At 34.9% G+C, this 19,275-nt stretch overlaps 3 protein-coding genes across 8 annotated transcripts; 2 read left to right on the top strand and 1 right to left on the bottom strand.

Annotated features, from left to right (window-relative positions):
• Positions 1-495: 495 nt before the first annotated feature.
• On the bottom strand, positions 496-13,700 carry Psi (P-element somatic inhibitor). 6 transcript variants are annotated; one of them, XM_076411236.1, is made up of 12 exons: positions 13,519-13,700; positions 13,330-13,405; positions 11,994-12,143; positions 11,520-11,850; positions 11,234-11,456; positions 9,704-9,974; positions 9,421-9,641; positions 9,129-9,358; positions 7,647-7,908; positions 7,477-7,582; positions 5,661-5,802; positions 496-1,540 (listed from the first exon to the last, which is right to left on the bottom strand). In XM_076411236.1, the coding sequence occupies exons 1-11, from the start codon at positions 13,603-13,605 to the stop codon at positions 5,678-5,680; spliced, it is 2,082 nt and encodes a 693-aa protein (XP_076267351.1). In that variant the 5' UTR covers positions 13,606-13,700; the 3' UTR covers positions 496-1,540; positions 5,661-5,677. The 6 variants fall into 6 exon arrangements, with proteins under 6 accessions (XP_076267351.1, XP_076267350.1, XP_076267354.1 ...); XM_076411235.1 differs by lacking the exon at positions 496-1,540 and adding an exon at positions 4,084-4,923; XM_076411239.1 differs by lacking the exon at positions 496-1,540 and adding an exon at positions 4,084-4,923 and having other exon boundaries at positions 7,647-7,890; positions 13,519-13,697.
• A 358-nt stretch (positions 13,701-14,058) lies between these two features.
• On the top strand, positions 14,059-17,345 carry LOC143201383 (retinol dehydrogenase 12). Its single transcript, XM_076412398.1, has 5 exons — positions 14,059-14,251; positions 14,299-14,417; positions 14,467-14,733; positions 14,794-15,012; positions 17,026-17,345. The coding sequence occupies exons 1-5, from the start codon at positions 14,193-14,195 to the stop codon at positions 17,343-17,345; spliced, it is 984 nt and encodes a 327-aa protein (XP_076268513.1). The 5' UTR covers positions 14,059-14,192.
• Positions 17,346-17,348: 3 nt separating this feature from the next.
• On the top strand, positions 17,349-18,285 carry LOC143201384 (tetratricopeptide repeat protein 9C). Its single transcript, XM_076412399.1, has one exon. It carries the CDS (start codon positions 17,349-17,351, stop codon positions 18,168-18,170), a length of 822 nt encoding a protein of 273 aa, XP_076268514.1. The 3' UTR covers positions 18,171-18,285.
• The last annotated feature ends 990 nt before the right edge of the window (positions 18,286-19,275 follow it).

Raw genomic sequence — 19,275 nt, 5'->3', positions numbered from 1 at the left:
AACTATTTTACATCGGTACTTTCAATTGTTTTGACCTCAAAAATCACAGTATATTTGTAGCATTATAAATAACACAGGAGAATAAATGAAAAGATTTCCCGAAAGAAGGATGCAAATTGTAATTAGAGCAAGAAGACACCAAACACAAATATCATGACGTTGGTTAAAAAAGAATGTTCAATCGCTTATTTTCTTACCTGGGGAAATGAATATTACAAAACCACAGTATTTTATAGCCCTACCTATATATCAAACAAAATAATTTTACTGGGCACAAGACCCCCCTCATAATAAGTTTAGTAACACAAATTACAGCAATGTTATGGATAAATTTAAAATAAAACTTCCAACACATTAAACTATAAATTTATATATTATATGAATATAGTATGCTAAATTATATCAGAAATTAAACAAAATCGACTGAAAATCAAAGCAGTAAGTAACTATCGTGACGATGTATGTATATAATGGGGTACATACAAAACAAAAATGCATTGTTCATTGTATCACTTTATTTCTGAAAAAAATCAACCATGTCCTAAAATTCAAAGATTCTGAGAATAAATAAAAAAAATTAACCAGTACTCATTGTCGAATTGAACCTGAAACTGAACTAGTAAGTTTGGAATAGTTATCAAATTATTATAGTTGAAATGTCAAAAGATTTCGAACTTAAAAATAACACATTTCATTGAGATAAGAGGATAAGTCGGGATATTTCGCAATACCGCGCCATGTATAGTACATAACTTACCTCTCGAATAAGCAACGCCAAAAAGCATAAACGCGTTTAAGATCATCATAACGGTTGCAATTATTTTCGACTTATACACGAATGCGTCAAACAAGCGAGTTACAAAAAGACGTTCCCACAATATCAAATCCCTCAAACCCCACAAAGTAAAAAAGAATCGAGCATATCTTATTGTCATGCATCAAGGACAAAGCTGTGGGCTCGAAACACCCGAACCCGTCGGGATGAAGACGATCATCGGCTTCCTCGGTTAACAGCGAACCTTCGGCTGTCGACCAATCTGAATCTGAAAATGTGCCGGTCGAAAAACTAAAAATACAACTCCGGGCGTTGGTTCAAAAAGATCGGGTGGAGTTGTATGTTTATTTTTGACGGCATTCCAAACAGAGAGAAAAAAACGAGAAAACAACGGCGTTTTTAAATCGAGATGCAAAAGGAATGTTGGCTTTCGTGTATTTTTAGCTGAATCTATTAATTTCAAAATGAGATTAATTCCAAATTTTAAACTAGCGTCGAACTCTGATGGAATCACCAACATTCCTTCTGTGATCGAACGAACGCAATAATCAAAAGCCGTCGCGAAATCCTTAACACCGAAAGCTCTAAATGAATCGGAATACTGATCAATATCCATGTTTTTTGTCAATAACACTATTCTTACGTCTGAGTTTCCTGCACCAAGAGATCCGCTGCAAAAAATCTCCCTAGTCCGTCACTCATTCTTCCATACTCAATGCCCCTTCAATCTGAGGTATGCGCGCATTTTGCGATGTAGACCATACCCTACAACGTAAAATGTCTACTGTAGCGCACAGACGCTCAACAATAAATAAAACGTTCGCTATACCGTATACCATCATAATCATCATCAAGTGGTCAGAAAATCAACGCGAATCAATATATATATCATAAATATACATATAAATAACATACATATAAAAATAAAATCAATACCATGTCAAATATATATAAAAATCAACATTATAGATATCAAAAAATGAAATTATCAAGAATATCACTGAAACATTATGTTAAGTATCTATGGATGACCCTATAAGAAAAAATTTCAAAGAATATTTACAGAATATACAACAAATGTCATCTGAAAGAATATACAATCAAGCCTGAAGACTTCTGAGTCACATCTGAAAATGAAGCGCATTCAACAAGACCATAGTCGAATGTCCACCATATTTTATATAAGGAAAAGACGTACTTACCAGATCAAGAAAATTCCTGTTTCATCAAAAACGTAAATCATTAGTGTTTCTTATCCGAATACACGCGTTTTTCAAGTACAGTGTTAGTGCCAAGGATATTGCAAAGAACTATTAAAAAGAAATGAGCCCCTTAATTTTGATTATAATATGCTGTAGTAACTTGTATAATATTCTCTTCAAGTTCCATGATATCAATGAAGAATGTGTAAAAGAATGTTAACAATCCATATCCTTCAAATCAATATTTGAAGTTTCAAAGTAACTTCTTGATATATTCATGTTCATTTGTGATTACACTCTGACGGATTTCCAATCATTCATTGAACATCTTTGCTGGGGTTATACAAGTGTAGATGTTGCTATCTCATATAATCTAATTAAGACCATTCCATAATACCATTATGTTTGGTTTTTCCTTTGATTCTTAATCACCCTTCCTGACTATTTAACAATCCCTAGTATAGAATAGTATACAGCTTCAGGATAGATAAAAGTTTGCCCTTACAAGTTTTTATAAATCTCTTGTGTATCCAAAAATTTTAACTTCTTGATATTAAAGCAATGTGTACATAAGTATCACTGCTAGATATTATACAAGTGTAGATCTTCATACCTTGGTATCACCTAATTAAATCCATTCCATATCACTATTAAATTTGATACAGTTTCTTGCTCCATACATCCTGGTTATTTGACAACCCTTCAGTGACATAGAACTTCAGGCTAGTTTGCCTGTTTAAGTATTTATAAACATCTGGTGTATTAATGGTATATCCTTATAATTTAATGTACATGCATAGCAAGTATCATTGTTGAAGATAATACACGTAGAACCCCCTTCTCATCCTGGCATAGTTGATATGGAGACTTTGAACATTCTTCATGATCATTTAAATAACTATTAATTATATTGTAGTATATATAATTGTGTAGTATTGTGTATATATAATTATTATTGTAGATACATAATTAAACACTTGTAGTTTTAAATAATTAATTAATAAATAAATAACGACAATATAATTATCTAAGCATTTCCTTTCCATCATTATCTGCATAAAATCAGCTCAGAGTTCATTGTTTCATTCTTTTATCTATTAAATCTTACCTTATTTTATGCCTCAGTGTTGTGTTAGATGTGATTAAATAGGGCAATATAATAAACACAAGCTATATTAGGTTGCCTGGAAAGAAATTGTAGGCGTGATGTAGTACTTTTTTAATGAGATAAGATAGGGAATATTTCGTGTTCCATTTTACTTGGTCATAACAACCAACGACTGAAAGATTAAGAAATAACGAAACACTTTAAATCCATAAAATTGATAGATGATTGTTACTCGGGGTGACACCAGCACTGAATTAGAGGTACAATAGAGACAGTATTAGATACACAATCTGAAGATATACACTAGGATACGGGTTCTAACTCTAAAACTATTGGTTTTAATAATTTTCTGGGTAGTTATAAATAGTACTTGAGGGCTTCTTGGGTTTATGGAAGTCATAATAACCAACTACTAAAAGGTTAAAAAGTACGAAACATTTTAAATCCAAAGCTATCAAATCAAAAATTCAAATCCTAAAGTTGATAGCTGATTCTTACTTGGGATAACGCCAACATTGAATTAGTAGTGTAATAGGAACAGTATTAGATACACAAGCCGAAGATATACACTAGGATATAAGTCTTATAGTTTTAATAATTTTCTAGGTGGTTATAAACAGTACTCGAGGGCTGCTTGGGACATCTAATCAAAAGAACTGAAACTAAGTAAAAAAAGTAGAGTCATATAATACGGTGGGAATAAAATGAGCAATATTTTTGAACGAAAGTGGTTAGGTGAAGTTATGTTTTTGTTACTGACAGGACTCGTTTAATAAAACTCCGGGATCTTAACCATCTGAATAAAATTGGCTATTGAAAATATTCCGGACAACCTAATATATATGCGGCAAATTAACGATCGACAAAATCAATAATTAACGGTCAACGAAACAGCACCAACGTCGACTAGACACAGCCAGATCGGCGACGACCTGCATTTCGCTAGAGTGGGTTAATAATACCTGAAAAAACAGAATAAAAAACAACAAACGCAAAAAGAAGTAAGAGTAATTTTAATCGTTTTCGTACACAAAATGCAGTCCAACTGCTATATAAATACATATTAAAAATGTTTACAATATTGATAAGGTCTAACGTTCAGATATACAAAAGAAATTAAGCTTGTACTCTATGACAAGTGCCACTTAATGATTAAAAATAATAATAGTAATAAATGTCTTGAAACCATCGCTAAATTAAGCCTGTGATAGAAGTGTGAGAGCAGTTTTTATTTTCTAAGGACCAGAGTTGACGGACGGCTGCGTCGTCTTCGGGTGATCAGCTCAAAACAGACAGGCCCCCCCTCGACCCAGGAAATCAAACTAGGCCCGCTAACGCGCATAAAAATCAACTCAAAACTGCTTCCGGTTTTCGCTAACGGGCAATGGGGGACTCGCTTTTGAGCTGACCGACGAGTGTCGTCGATGGCCGGTTTCCGGCGGTCAGTTTAAAAAGTTCAAATGTAATAACAATAACGAGCGGATCAACAAAAGATCACCTTATAAAATAAATACTGCACCAGCGATCCTGGTCCGTCAAGATAGGACGAGGAAGGAATACTCGACCGCATTCTCTCGCCTCGTTTGGTATCTTTCTCTTTTTTGAGATATTGTTTTGTCTAAATAAAGAAACAGGATGACAGAAGGAAAATGATCTAAGACTATGGCGAGGCCGATACACCTAAAAAGAAAAATTTCTTTGGGGCCATGGTGATCTCCCTCTCTCTGTCGTCTCGTATAAAATAAGTTGCATAAAACTACGAAAAAATTCCTTAGCGTTAAGAAATTTTAATTTTTCACTTGTCGACCTCCGGTTAGATGGCGGACCACATTAATAATCTGGAAATGATATAACAATACTGATATTTTGCTGCTGCTTGTGCATCCTGAAAGAAAAACGTTTCAAGTACTGTTTCGAATTGATAAGGTAAAAATTAGTTTCTGTCCAACTTTTACATTGTCCTAATCGCATCAAATTTGACTAAGAAAACAACATATTTGTCACACTCAAAATTATCTCCACTCTTTAGATTGTATTACACTACTAGTAATTTTTACCTCTAAATAAAAATTACGACCAAATATTATAAAAATTGTTGTATAACCCCTCACCATTTTAAGGCAACACATATTCACGAACCCTGCTGTTAGGTAATAAATGTAATAATGCGATGAAGGAATGCTGTAAAAAGTGTAATGGATAGTGTAGAAAAATGGAGATAATTTATAAAAAAATAAAAAATAAACACTACTTATATGGAATTGGACCAATGTTATTATCAGCCAATTCCCTAAAGACAGATGGACTTTTACCGCAAATTCATAACAGTACCCTTCACGATTGTATGAATTTAAAACTAGAAAAATAATTTTCCTGAAATAGACCTGAGCAATAAAAAACAAATATAAATAATAAGAAACGTCGAGAGAGAAAAACTGACAGAATAAGGGCGAACGTATTAAACAAATACAATTACTATAAAAATAAAAAACGGAAAACAAAGAAATTGCTGAAATGTGAAATAACGGACGGAGCGTAAAACGTGAAGAAAAGATATTAGTTAAGCGGTACTTACGGCTCTCATGATGAAATTTAGTTGTCGGGGGGGTTTGGTGGGGCGGATGATCCCTGTCCGCCGTAACCGTACGGAGGGAAGCCGTAGTTCTGCTGACCCACGCCAGACACTGGAGTTTGGGTCTGTCCACCATAATAGGCACCTGCAAAAAAAGAACAAGAACATCATTAAGTTCACCATAACCATAACGTAAAAATATTAATTAAGTTAGTACAATTCATAGCAAATGCAAATGAATTAGTTATAATAAACAAAAAAAGATATACACTATAAAAAAAATTTATAGGAATTAATAATGATAAAGCACTGAAGAACTGAGAATGAATAGAGAGAAAACAAAACCAATTAGAGTTGGAAATACCAGGACAAGGAAAAACCGAAAAATTCGGAAACAATAAAAAAATAAGACAAGTTTAAATTACCTTGGAGCTATGGTATCAGTAGATGAAGACAGGTTATAAAAACAAATAAAGGCTTTTATGAAAATGGTCAATAATTAAAATATAAACAAATCCCAAAAAACCGATGGCGTAAAGTGCATAGACAGAAAAAGATGAAGATGAACCAAGAATAGTAAGACAAATAATATTAAGAATCACACTGACATCATCAAAATGGCCTAAAACGAACGCAAAATAAAAAAAATAATACAGAGGAAATAAAACAGAAATTAATTGAGACATGTGAATAAGGTTAGATAAATGGTTGGATAAAAGGAGGGAAAAAGAAAAAGATAAAACGTGGAGCAAAAGTCCCGCTACCATTGACGCAATTTCCGATGAGTGACAATATTGGAACGATTATTTTCAATAAATATTGTCGCCATTTCTACTCGTTCTTGTGACGTATATTTATTTATACTAAAATTTGGACGTTTACACAACACAACGGTTAAAGCGAAACCAAGCTAAACGTCACATAATCAAGATGGCGGGCAATCAAAATGGTAGCGGGACTTTTGCCTCACCTTACATATATCCATATATCAAAGAAGCCCGGAGGAGAGTATATACAAGTAAAATGAAAACTATGTAGAGTCCGATCTACTCCAAAATATCTGACTATACTAACATTTATTTATTCACATATTAAACCATTTCCATTATAGATTTCTACGTTAGTCTCAAGTTTCATCCAGCTACATTAGAGTCTTATAAAGTCCTTGCTAAACTATGTCGACACAAATAGAAAGCTAGAGAAAAATGCATCATATGTGTACAAAAAATAAAGCTTGACATAGATTCACTATAACACAAGATACCCCAATATACTAATTCACAAATCATTTTAGCACATTTTTGTGGGAATATTCTGAATAAAGATACAATACAAATTCAAATAGTTATACAGAGTGGATAACATAAATTTTTACTTGTTCATGTGTTAAATTTGAATTCTAACACAGTTTTTAGAACCAAGCTCCAAGAGCTTAATGCTTATAACTCAATAACATAAATATAGCTCCGTGGCATGAACATATGCAGTGATTTTGAAAGGAGGTACCGTTGACATTGACAGAAGTGTTTTATATGACGGTATCTCAACTCAAGTACAGTTTCGACAGTAAACAAAACCTAAATTGCAACATTCATTCATCATTTTATATCAAAAAAGCAAACCAATTAATTTTTTGATTGTATGTAATAGATATTGACGTTAGGAATAGGAATATAATGTGAGAAAGGAGGTTGACAAATGCACGACACTAAATCTATAAAAAGACTTTCAAGATTTATTCTTAAAGCATCATCTCAATGATCATCAATGAAATATAATTAAACATGCCATAATTATAACATTTAATTCATATACCAACCTGTCTGTTGATAACCTCCGTATCCCTGCTGATATCCAGGATTTACTTGACCACCAGAAGCTTGACCAGCTGCTGAAGGGGCCGATCCTGCGCTCCCGAGTGCTTGCTGTAAAAGACACATAGAATGTAAAACAATCGATTGCTGGCAAGAATTGTCTCGGAATACTCACCTTACTTTTCATCTGATTTTCTATAGCTTCTGCTTCCTTCAACTTGCCGATGCTTCTATAATATTCTGCCCACTGAGCACTGTAGTCCGGTTGACCGGCTCCAGCAGCACTGGAAGGCCCTGCAGCTGCGTTACCGCTACTCTGCGGTCCGACAGGAGTAGATCCTGGCGGCGCAGCACCGTTAGTTCCGCCGGCAGCACCAGCTGTCCTTGCTTTTGCCTGCTGCTCGATCATATCAGCTTCCCTGAGCATACCCAACGATCTACAATGAAATATATGTAAAATGCAAAGGCTGCATGCACAAATATACTTACTAAGTTTTACATATATTTTCTTGCAGAGTGATTAGGATTAATAAGGAAAGGAAAGGAGAGAGTAGGGTTAAAGGCTCAAGGACCACAATGTTATTAATTAGAATGACTTTAAACACTCTGACAATACTTAAATATAAATTTTCTTACATAGTGGTAAAACTTGATAAGGAAAGAGAAAGAAAAAGACAAAAAAGGCTATCATTTTAAGGACTACAATACTATAAATTGGGATGATTTAAAAGCTCTATTAAAATACTTACTCTGATAATGCTAAAATATTCTAGGTGTCAAATATCAAATAGTAATATATAATATAGCACATTTTTATTATATATCAAGTAAAAGAATAACTCATATGAACTTTGGAACCAAATAGTTTTTAACGATCAGTAACCTGCTTCTTTGATTTCACCACATAGATGATACGCAAAATATTCCTCTCATTTGAAACAGAGCCAAAAAGTTTGAAGAGAGCAGTAACACACAGGAAAAGACAAAATCCGTCCGAGAAAGATCATCAAAGACAATCGAAAATGTGGTAAATGTTTATCTTTGTCGTGATTGTCTGTTCGTGATGATCCGAACCTCAGAGGTATAAGAGTGTTTGAAATACAGATACCCTTATATAATTCAAATGGGGCAAGAATTACAGTTCCAAGATGCGAGTCACAAGGTTTAACTTCATAACCCAGACTGAAACTGAATTCCATCATAATGAACACTTATCAGAACTACCGCTACCGGAGTACAATGAATCCTAAATCAGCAAACATCGAAAGCTCTTTTATTCCTTTAAGGTGACAATGTGTTGCGCTATAGACTCGAAGATTTATGAACCACATGTTAAAATCAATCCCACGAATGTTAAATCCATGTGTAAATCCGTTGTATTCACGCGTAAACTTTAGTACAACACAACAACTTGCAAACTTGCCTCTTCAGGTTGCAAGATAGTGTTTGTAGAAGGGGAGAGATGAAAGAAGAGAAAAGAGAAGAGATAGAATAATTGAAGATATAAATAAGATATGTTGGCGTAACATACAGGAAATAAGCACAGAATATGAAGAGAACTTAAGAAAAGTATTACAAATTATTTAATACCATAAAATTTCCCGGGCTATTATGACCTGTAGAACTGATATAACAAAGGTGAAAAGATATTAATTACCTGTAATATTCAGCCCACTGTAGTGAGTAATCTGGTTGTCCCGTAGAGGGATTGACCTGAACATTGCCTGCACCTGCTGCGCCGCCAGGAACTGGACCAGACACAGGTCCAGTACTACCTTGACTGCCAGTTTCGCTCTGAGCTTGTTGTCCCCACTGCTGTTGAGGGAAATTTGACATGCCACCCCAACACTGGGGATTATATCCTTGAGGGGCCATGCCTGGATAGGCCTGCAAAATCAAAAAGACCAGTAGGTAACAATGAATCTAACTACGCGTCATTATTAAAATACCGTTGGCATACTGCTAGACATCGGACCTGGCCCACTGCCGCCCATATTCAGGAAATGAATAGGCATGCGGATCTTGTCGCTGATTATCCGTTTGGCAGCCTCTATGCAATCGGGGTCGCCCTTTATCGTGAATGTTTTCTCGTTCAGATTAACATTACTTCTCCTATCTAATTCACAATAGGCACCTGACTGTTGATTGATTTGTTTAATAGTTTCTCCACCTAAAACAGGAAAATATCTTAAACTGCAACTAGATCTGAATATGCGACAAGATCTAACATACCGCGCCCTATAATAAGACCGCATTTATTAGACGGAACAGTGAAGGAGACTTCCTGCTGAGGCCCAGGACCGCCCCTATCGTTCCAAGAAGTGGGACCTCCAAAGTCGCCCCCACCCCCGTTCCTATCACCGAAGTGACCACCTCTGCCTCCTCCGCGACCCCCGCGGCTTCCACCACGACCTCCACGCCCTCCAGGTCCACCAGCACCCATAGAGTCATGGCCGTCCCTCTGCATGACGCTATCTATAAGCTCTTCAATTCTCTGACGAGCCTGAAAAGTATTTTAAAAAATGTATTATTTTTTATTGTCATTATTTTTTATCATTCTTTTCAAATATAAAATCACATATTTTATTACTGGCGACTTGAATGGTTACTCTTACTTACAACCTGCGACAATATGAAAGAACAATACTCAAAGACAACTAAACCTATTTTATTTAAAAATCCCCAATCACTATTTAAGAAATGAAACGGTACTTGAACTAGCCATTTCGAAAACTCGAGTAGTCTTGGAATAAGTAAAATAGGCTATTTAGGTATATTGAAAATTACATTTATCTTTTTGTTCACTTTTCACCGCTTTGAGAGCCAGCCTAATAAAAATAACTTAAATTATGTGTTAATTGGGCCTTTTTTTCAGTTTTCCTAGAATATGACTTCTCAAATCTCTAGTACTTTTTGCTTGCTTGTTTTCGTTCACCAGATTTCGACGTTAAAGATGAACCTCGCCTTAATCGGCCAATTGTTGAAATAGTCAATAAACTTCGATGGAGACCCGACGTGTTTCATCTGGTGACATCACCAAACTCCGACCATAAAACAGTATGAGGTATACATCGGAATGAATACCAAAAAAAACTCGATACTTGAGTCCCAAATGACTTATCGATAATTAATGGATCAAAAGTCCATTTGTCAATCACTGCTGCAATGAAAATAAATTGAATGATTACATTTCTGACTGATTACGGGCAACGAAGAAATACCTCGGAGAAGCTTCACGATCTGTTGAAAGACACATAACTAAGGGAGGCGATGCTCAATATTTGATGAAAATTAAAAGGAATTATTCATCAACTTTATTGGAAGCTACAGCGAAATCAAGCAAACAGTTTAAACAAAAGCACGCAAAATTCAATAATAGGAAAGAACCAGCTTTAAGAGAAGCTGATGGAAATCATTAAAACCATGTTTTTTTATCTTGCAGTGTCTTGAACTATGTCTTTACCAGAAAAGTGGCACAAGTCATCGATCAAAATGGTACATAATTGTTGATTATGTTCAAAATTTATATGGATTTGCTTGAAAAAATATGAAATTATTTTATCTCAAACTCAATATATCAATGGAAAACCACCATCTATATACTTAAAATATCTATTATATTTGCCTGTTCATTATCATTGGTCTCTCAACAAGCCTAATCAGTTACTGAAAAGTATGAGCCCATCAAATTAATTTCCAATTCTTTTTTAAATATAGATGTTTATTCATTCTACATAAGAAAATAATCTCACTAAAACTCACGTGATCAACTTGTTTTGGTGTTCCATTGAGGAAACACCTCCTGTCACCCGGGCCCTCATCACGGGCTTGCTGGAACTGTACTCGGCACCCAGTATCGGCCTGAATCATCTTGATCATATCGCCTCCTTTTCCGATAACTACGCCGACAGCAGCTTTCGGTACCAAAATTTCGAAATCTCCATCATTGGCACTACCATAGTCACTATAGTTATCGCCGCCAGATCTGAAAAATGTGTAATAATATTAGACGTAAAATATACCACTGTTCTGAAATGTTTTGTATTACCTGCTATCACCTCTCCCCCTTGGACCGTTCGGGCCACCACCTGGTCCTCGATTATTGAAATTTTTCATTTCCTTTTCGGCGATTAACTCGCAAACCAACTGTCTAGCGTATTCGATTTTCTGTGGATCTCCAGATATAACTAGAGGTTTCTCCAGTTCCTGACCGGGACCATCCTGAATAACGACCATTTTAGCTCCGCTCTTTTCCTGAAGCTGCTTGATCGTTTCACCACCTTTACCGATAATGAGGCCTACTTTTGGGCCAGGTATCATAATCTCTACGCTGTTTTTACCAGGCATGCCTGCTCCACCACCCAGTCCCATGTTATTACCTATAATTTATATAACAATAAAAACTCTAGCCAAATAAAACATTACAATACAGACAAATTACAAACTAGGAGCAATATTGCTCAGTTAAAAAATAAATTAAAATAAGTTAGTATCCATTTTACGTTGAATAATGGATACTTACGCATACCCAATTTATCGCCTCCCGGTCCTTGATTTGGACCTTTCATATCATCGGCTCCAGGCGGTCCGTTATTTAATGGTCCCCCCATAGCAGGCTGAGGGGGTCTACCCATAGAAGCTCCTAAACCAGGTCCCTTCTTTGCATCTGGTTCTGTTTTAAACAAAAACCTCAACATTACCAATGGACTTATATTGACAATAACATTACTGAACGGACTAAGAAACAGCAAATGAAAATGAATGTTATGACATCTACACATCCAGATTTCACATAAAAAAATTAGACTTCCTGCTAATGATTATTTTTTGAAAAATAATTGCGTAAACAAACAACAAAATACTTGGCCATAAACTGAATGAAGGCATCCAGAGTCAGAGAAGAAATTACACCAAGATCAAATATGTGAACATAAAACCATTGATGTATTAGAACTGCTTGACAACAGTGGACTTTTCAGGTTGAAGAGACAAAACCCTTTTGAACTAATAGTTAAATTATGTGTGAAACCTGTGTCATGTATTTAAACTACTTGGGGTTCATCAGTGAGAGTACATCCATAAAATTCTATTAAGTTTAGATCTGAAATCTTGGATCTACACTTTAAAAACAATATGAAGGAAAAATGACTAGATATTAGTAATTGTAGCAACTAATTGTAATATGCGTGCCATGTGCTCTTTAAATAAAATACAAAGCAATGGACTAATGTACATAAAACAACACTATACCAAAAAGATAAAATTAAAAATACCTGATGTAAGCAAACACTAAGAGTAGATAACAATGATACTAGTTTACATAAACTTAATTGCATAAATATTTAAATCATCAACAATCATTTATATCACAAATATGGCATATCATTTGTTGTTTTTTATGTAGTAAGTAGCACAGTCATGGCACTAAATTGATTATTTTACTTAATAAAGTCTCCCGCGTTTGGAGCAAGTAATATCTAGAAAAATAATTTAACTTTTTTGGTACAGATGAAAATATAGTGTGAGTGGATGTTTAAAGAATAGCACATATTTTAGCAAATATTTCTAATTGTATATCATATGTTTAAATGATAGATAAGAAATATATCGGAACTTATAACGAAAAACTGGTGGATTGTATTAGAAACAATGTTATCAGTGTATAAATAAGTGAATACTAAAACAAAAGCGCCCAATTAAAATAAACTATAGTTCAGGAAAAGGAAAATGCCTTTTCAGTGAGCACAAATGAAATGTAGCTATTGTATTAACAAGCTCGTTTCAAGGTTATACACGGGAGAGTTATCGACCTATAGTTGCCGCCGACTTTTACTTTGAAAACAATTATCATCACTTACCAGTACTATCTTCTAAAGAGCGTTTTCCCCTGGTTTCTCCTGTACTACTACCGGCAGGATTAATTTTCGCGGCTATCTATAAAAAATGGAGAAAAAAACGAATGAACAATATAAATGGAATTGATCAAGCCCAAGCGGCATGATGAAAATGACCAAACTGGGCTTGTACCGTATTTTCTATTCACTTACTTGTTTAGCACGTTGTAGAGCAGCCGCAAATGCGGAAGATTGATTGAAACTCTGTTGTGGCGGTGCAACTCCCGAGTAATCACTCATTTTTTTTCACTCATGCAGGAAAAAAAATTAATATACAGAGACTTAATAAAATGGTGTCGTTTGACGCAAACACAAGCGATTAAAATGTCCCATTTCTACCAACTTACGGTAATAATGCTTCTAAAACTTTTTTGACATGCGGTACGTTCCGTAATAAGAAGCAGCACCAATAATCGTTCAACAATATGATATAAGTCACAGTATTTTATAATTAATTTTTTTTTTTGAATAACATTTACGTTGGTAATAATTTTCAACCGATACTATAATTTAACGCGGCAAATTTAAAAATAATATTTTTGTTTAACATTCTTTAGATTTTTTTAATGATATATTCTATAATATCGCTAATGTATAAGTAATTGAATAAAAAAATCAACAAATAATATATACAAAAATAATATTATTTTAATTTTTAGGTTCTGTAAACAATTAAACACATGACTATTTTGACCAGTTTGACAACTACTGATGAACATAAAATAACATTTGAAATTCACCCTAATAAAAGCCCTTTGGAATTATTTGACCGAGAGCTTCCATCTTGATAGGTATATTTATAAATATTCTCCATAAATAATCTTTCAATGATGTGGAAATATATCGGTGGTTCAATTGTTGCAGGTGCAGTTGCCTACGGTTTAATGTAAGTTTTTTTATATGATATTCAGCAATTTAAACTTTTTGTTGTAGAAAATATTTTGCCGGTGGAGTTTGTCGATGTTCAACTCGTTTAGATGATTTGGTAGTTGTTATAACCGGAGGTAATTCCGGTATTGGGGAGGCTTTAGCTTTCGAAATCGCAAAAAAAGGTTGGCGGTAAAAATGAGTATCATTACCAATCTTATCGAATGTTTTTAGGTGCCACTATTGTACTTGCCTGCAGAAATGTGGAAAAAGGTGGCAATACCAAGTTAGAGATATTAAAATCGGTGAAAAACTACACTGGAAAAATATATGTAAAACATTTAGATCTATGTTCTATTCAGAGCATAGTGAATTTCAGTGAACAGTTAAGAAGCGAATTTAATGAAATATTTGCTTTAGTAAACTGTGCCGGTGTATTTTATCACCCCCAATCTTTAACCCAAGACGGTTTTGAAATCACATTGCAAACAAATTATTTAGGTAGTTCTCAAACGATACTCCTTTTTTTTAACAGTTTCAATAATTGTTCTCTACTTTTAGGTCCTTTTATATTGACTCATCATTTATTGCCCTTGTTACAAAAATCTGTTCATGCACGAATAGTCAATGTAGCTTCAGAAGCACACCGAAATGTAAATGTTTATGATCTAAAAGCAGTAACACAATGTCAGTCTGAGTTCAGATCTCATTTTGTTGCTTATGGTGTCTCTAAATTAGCCCTTATTCTATTTACCAAGGAGTTGGCCAAAAAATTATCAAGTAAGTTTTTCTTTTGTTTTATATTTCAATAAGTACTTTTTAAAAATAAGAAAAACACTTTTTTAAAGTTCATAGTCGCCCTCAACACTGTTGTATTATTTAACGACTCTTAACACAATCCCTTAATTTTTACGAACATTAACCTTTTTTAAACGACCTTTAAACCTCAATGAGATTCGATCCTAGTATGTTGTTGTCAACGGTTCTTAGCCCGCACGGCTACCCGGTGGATGAAAAACACTGTTATCTCTAAAATTTTAATGGATAATTTTATCAGAGAAAGAGAAGCTTTATCTTGTATATAACCACAGCATAATAATAAATTGTTTTAGTTAAACTAATATGTATGATACAAGTTGACTTAAAGCAAGGATGTATCACAGCAAAATTTATAACATTTGAGGATGCGAATATTTTTAGATCCACGTTCGCTTACGTTTGTTTGTTTGGAAAAATATTAATTTAGGAGCGAATAAATTATATATAATGGTTGTTTTAATAGTCTTCGTTTATAATTTTTTATTATCTATTATATCCAGTTAAATGTAAAAATTTACCCAATATATTTTCACATTTCGATATTCTTATATTCACACAATCTCACTTCTTAGATCGCAAACACTCTTAGATCTTTGTGGATGTCCTTTGTGTTGCTAATGTGCTTTGGAGCATTAACAAAGGTCCGAAGTTCTTTATTTTGATATGTTTGCATTATATTGACATTGGATTTATTTGTACAAGCTCACACTGGTTTCAAAATGTGCCTATACAATAACAATTTTTATGTAAAGATAGTTCGAGTTGTCGTATTCTGAGCTTGATACATAGTTCTGCTTGTTCCTTCTAAACATGTTCTTTCAACTTGAGCTTGGCATGCAGAAAATCTTCTGATCTTGGTATAAAAAAAACATCTAAGTATTTGAATGATTGGAAACAGTGCAAAAGGGTCTGAGGCTTTTTAAAAAAATTTTGAGTAACTCATTGCAGCATATTATGTATCTTTCATTTTCCTTTTCTTCAGATTTAGTCTGTCTTGAATTTTTTTACAGTTCTTTTAACGCATGAGAAGAAAAGTCCCGGGCGTTTTTTTTGTTCACAATTGGATTTATTTATTCATCAACGTAATTTCCGCCAAGAGCCATACAATAATTCCAGCGCCGCTCTAACATTTAAATACCACTTTTGTAGAACGATTTATCTTTTTCCTCAAAAATAGGCCTGTCACCAGTTGGTGTCCACTGAGATGGCAATTGTTTTGTTTCCAGGGTGAATTAATGGACTCATGTTTCATCCAATGTCACATATCGACGCAAGAATTCACAGTTTGTTACGTTTAAACATAGCCAAACACTGCTCATAATCAACACGTTCTTGTTTTTAGTCAACAGTGAGCAAACGCAAACGCACCCACTTCGAATAGACCTTTCTCATAGTCGCTCATATAATAAATATTAGCGAACTCACGCAACTTCACTTTTCGATCATTGAAAACTATTTTGTGGATTTTTTTGTTTTCTGATGTTACCACTTCATTTGGACGTCCGCTGCGTGTTACATCACCGATGTCTCTACGACTACGTTTGAAGTCAGCAAGGTTTTATTATTGTTTCTGATGGAGCGGAGTCTTTATAACATTTTAGAAGCCATTGGCTTCACTCGAACGGTATTTTTCTCCATCAAGAAGCAGTGTAAAGTTTCGAAAATAACCAAAGTAGTGTCACTCTTAGCACAATAAGTCATAAACTTATGAGTAGAATATCATGAAATTTTAATATCTTTCTTTTGAAGATTCTAGCCGAGAAAGCGTTTAATTCAATAAAACTAGCGCCATCTATCTGTTAGGTCTGGGACTTTTTAGCCCATGTGTTATAACGATATTGAGATCCTATGGATTTACAACATAAGTCATCCGATACTATTAATTTCATAGCCTTTTTCATCTTGGAACCTCGCCTTTAATTAAAAGCATTATAACATTTAGATTATAGTAAGGTATTTATGTGCTTGTTTTAGATACAAACATTCTTGTTAACGCTGTCAACCCCGGAAACGTCGAGACGCCGATATACAGATATTTCCCACCGCTGTCCAATCCTTGGCTGTACGCCCTTCAGTGGCCGATTCGTATTGTAGTGGTAAAAAATCCGTTCCAAGGCTGCCAAACGTTGCTGCACGCGCTTCTGACGTCGAACAGGTCGACGGGACAGTATTACAGTGATTGTAAACTGTCGTTGCCCAGCCCTATAGCCGGCAACGATAAAATCGCCTCCGAATACTACGATCTAACGCTTCAGATAGTCGCTAAATACTTCAACACCGAGTCCGAGTGTTAGACAATGGAGGAGTGGTCATCGCCCGACGACAAGATCTTCAAGAAGATATTGACGAACGGTCATGGCCACCTGAAGCCACACGACGAGAGCGTCGTCAGGCTCCGCGTTCAGGACTGTCCGGAGTCTCTGAGCTCCTTTAACAATAAAGACTTAGTTGTAGGTGATAGTGAAGGCGAGCTGGGCAGAGCCGTCGATGTTTGCGTGTCTACCATGCTGCTGAACGAAATAGCCCAGTTCACCATCACCATAGGTTTAGAAGATATTACGGCCGTTATAGAGCTTGTCGAATTTAGCTTTAGTGGATTCATTTATCAGTGGAGCGCACGGAAAAAGATGGACTTGGCCATCAGACATAAGGAGAAGGGAGCCCGTCACTTCAACGACAGGAACCACGCGGAAGCCGCCTATCGCTTCACCAAAGCGATAAAGATCCTGTGCTCCATCCCGATCGCCGTGGAGAGTAAAGCGGAACTCGTGGACGACGTACCAAGGACTGATCTCCGCGCGCTCACCTCCAAACTGTACAACAACCTGTCGTCCTGCTATTTCCGGGAGAACGTATACGATTTGGTGTCGCCCTTATGCCAGAAGGTCTTGGAATTTGAACCGAACAACGTCAAGGCCCTCTATAAACTGGGCGTTGCCTACAAGATGGATAGAGACTTTGATCGGGCGCTGGATGCCTTGAGCAAGGTCATCAAGATAGAGCCCCAGAACAAGGCGTGCGAACACCACCTGGCGGAGGTGCGAGACGAACTCAAGAAGGCCAACGCGAAAATGGACGACATAATGAGGAAGATGTTTGTAGGTTCCATTAATAAATAATAGATTATAATTATAACACGTTATTTTTCATATTTTATCCTACGTATATTAAAAGAGATATTTTTAATGATTAATTACTATAGATCTGTAAGAAATATATTTGTTTTTATATTAATCATTTTGTCTGATTTCAAACAGTCCCAAAAAGCAAATCGTGTGCCGTCGTCCGAAATTCTAATTTTATTAGGCCAATATTATGGTTATATTAAATTATAACACTCGTTATGTCTTTGTCTTCGTTAGTCCTTTGATTTTTTATACGATTTTAAAAGACATTAATTTGATGATCGTGAACGTAGGTAATCTTTACAGAATTAATACTTCAAGCTTGTTGCTCCGTATTTTTTTTATGTGATTCAAACAGTAAGTATACACAAAAAATAAAAAATGTTTAGAGTAACAAGTACTTGTTACAAGTTGTTCCAAGTACAGTTTATTTTGTTGTTGGGATATCAACAGTATAAAGCAGATAGAGGAGTGGTCCCAAGACACTACCCTGTGAAGCTCCAGCTAAAATAGGTTTAAGTGTTGAGTATGCTCCTTAATGTGAGACTTTTTTCAGCAATCGACAGTAATTACGAAGTAACAATTAGGTCATTTTGTAGATTAATGTCAAATGCTCCCGGTCAAAAGCTTATGAGACATCCAAGAATATTGCAGGAGAATTTTCTACGAATGCATTTTTAATAACCGCTGTTACTCTGTGCAGTTGATCAATTGTCGAGTGAATTTTATTTTGAGAATACAGAATACAGAAGTTGATATAATTAATAACATATGTAAAAAAGTATTAATATATGGCAATGAATGACTTAAATTATATATCATAATGTGATTGAGTTTTTATACTGCAGACAACTTTACATTTTTGCAAAAATGTTTATTCAAGTAAAACTGTTCGGTCTATTTCTTTTTCGTTTCGATCTTTGTCAGTTAAAGCCTCATTAAGCTTTCTACAAAAATTAAATTACTCTTAGTCAGAATACTTGTCAAAATTCAACAAACATTTTAAAATATCAGAATGAGACGATAATAGCCCAAACTTTCATTAACAGATTACCCAAGAGTCTAACACTGCAAATAAACAATTGTTTCTTTATATTTC

This window comes from Rhynchophorus ferrugineus, unplaced genomic scaffold, assembly GCF_030347505.1.
Source record: "Rhynchophorus ferrugineus isolate W39M unplaced genomic scaffold, kcgeb_rfMv2 rfM8, whole genome shotgun sequence".
Lineage (NCBI taxonomy): Eukaryota > Metazoa > Arthropoda > Insecta > Coleoptera > Curculionidae > Rhynchophorus > Rhynchophorus ferrugineus.
This window is presented reverse-complemented; position numbering and strand designations above follow the sequence as displayed.

What these genes read in the sequence shown, in the direction of transcription:
- LOC143201384 (XM_076412399.1), top strand. Translation starts at nt 17,349, where the DNA reads ATGGAGGAGTGGTCATCGCCCGACGACAAGATCTTCAAGAAGATATTG.
- LOC143201383 (XM_076412398.1), top strand. Translation starts at nt 14,193, where the DNA reads ATGATGTGGAAATATATCGGTGGTTCAATTGTTGCAGGTGCAGTTGCC. An exon ending in GCAGTTGCCTACGGTTTAAT is followed by an intron (nt 14,252 to 14,298) that starts GTAAGTTTTTTT and finishes TTTTTGTTGTAG; the next exon opens with AAAATATTTTGCCGGTGGAG. An exon ending in GTTGGCCAAAAAATTATCAA is followed by an intron (nt 15,013 to 17,025) that starts GTAAGTTTTTCT and finishes TGCTTGTTTTAG; the next exon opens with ATACAAACATTCTTGTTAAC.
- Psi (XM_076411236.1), bottom strand. Translation starts at nt 13,605, where the DNA reads ATGAGTGATTACTCGGGAGTTGCACCGCCACAACAGAGTTTCAATCAA. An exon ending in AGGCGATAAATTGGGTATGC is followed by an intron (nt 11,851 to 11,993) that starts GTAAGTATCCAT and finishes TATAAATTATAG; the next exon opens with GTAATAACATGGGACTGGGT. An exon ending in CGGTCTTATTATAGGGCGCG is followed by an intron (nt 9,642 to 9,703) that starts GTATGTTAGATC and finishes TTCCTGTTTTAG; the next exon opens with GTGGAGAAACTATTAAACAA.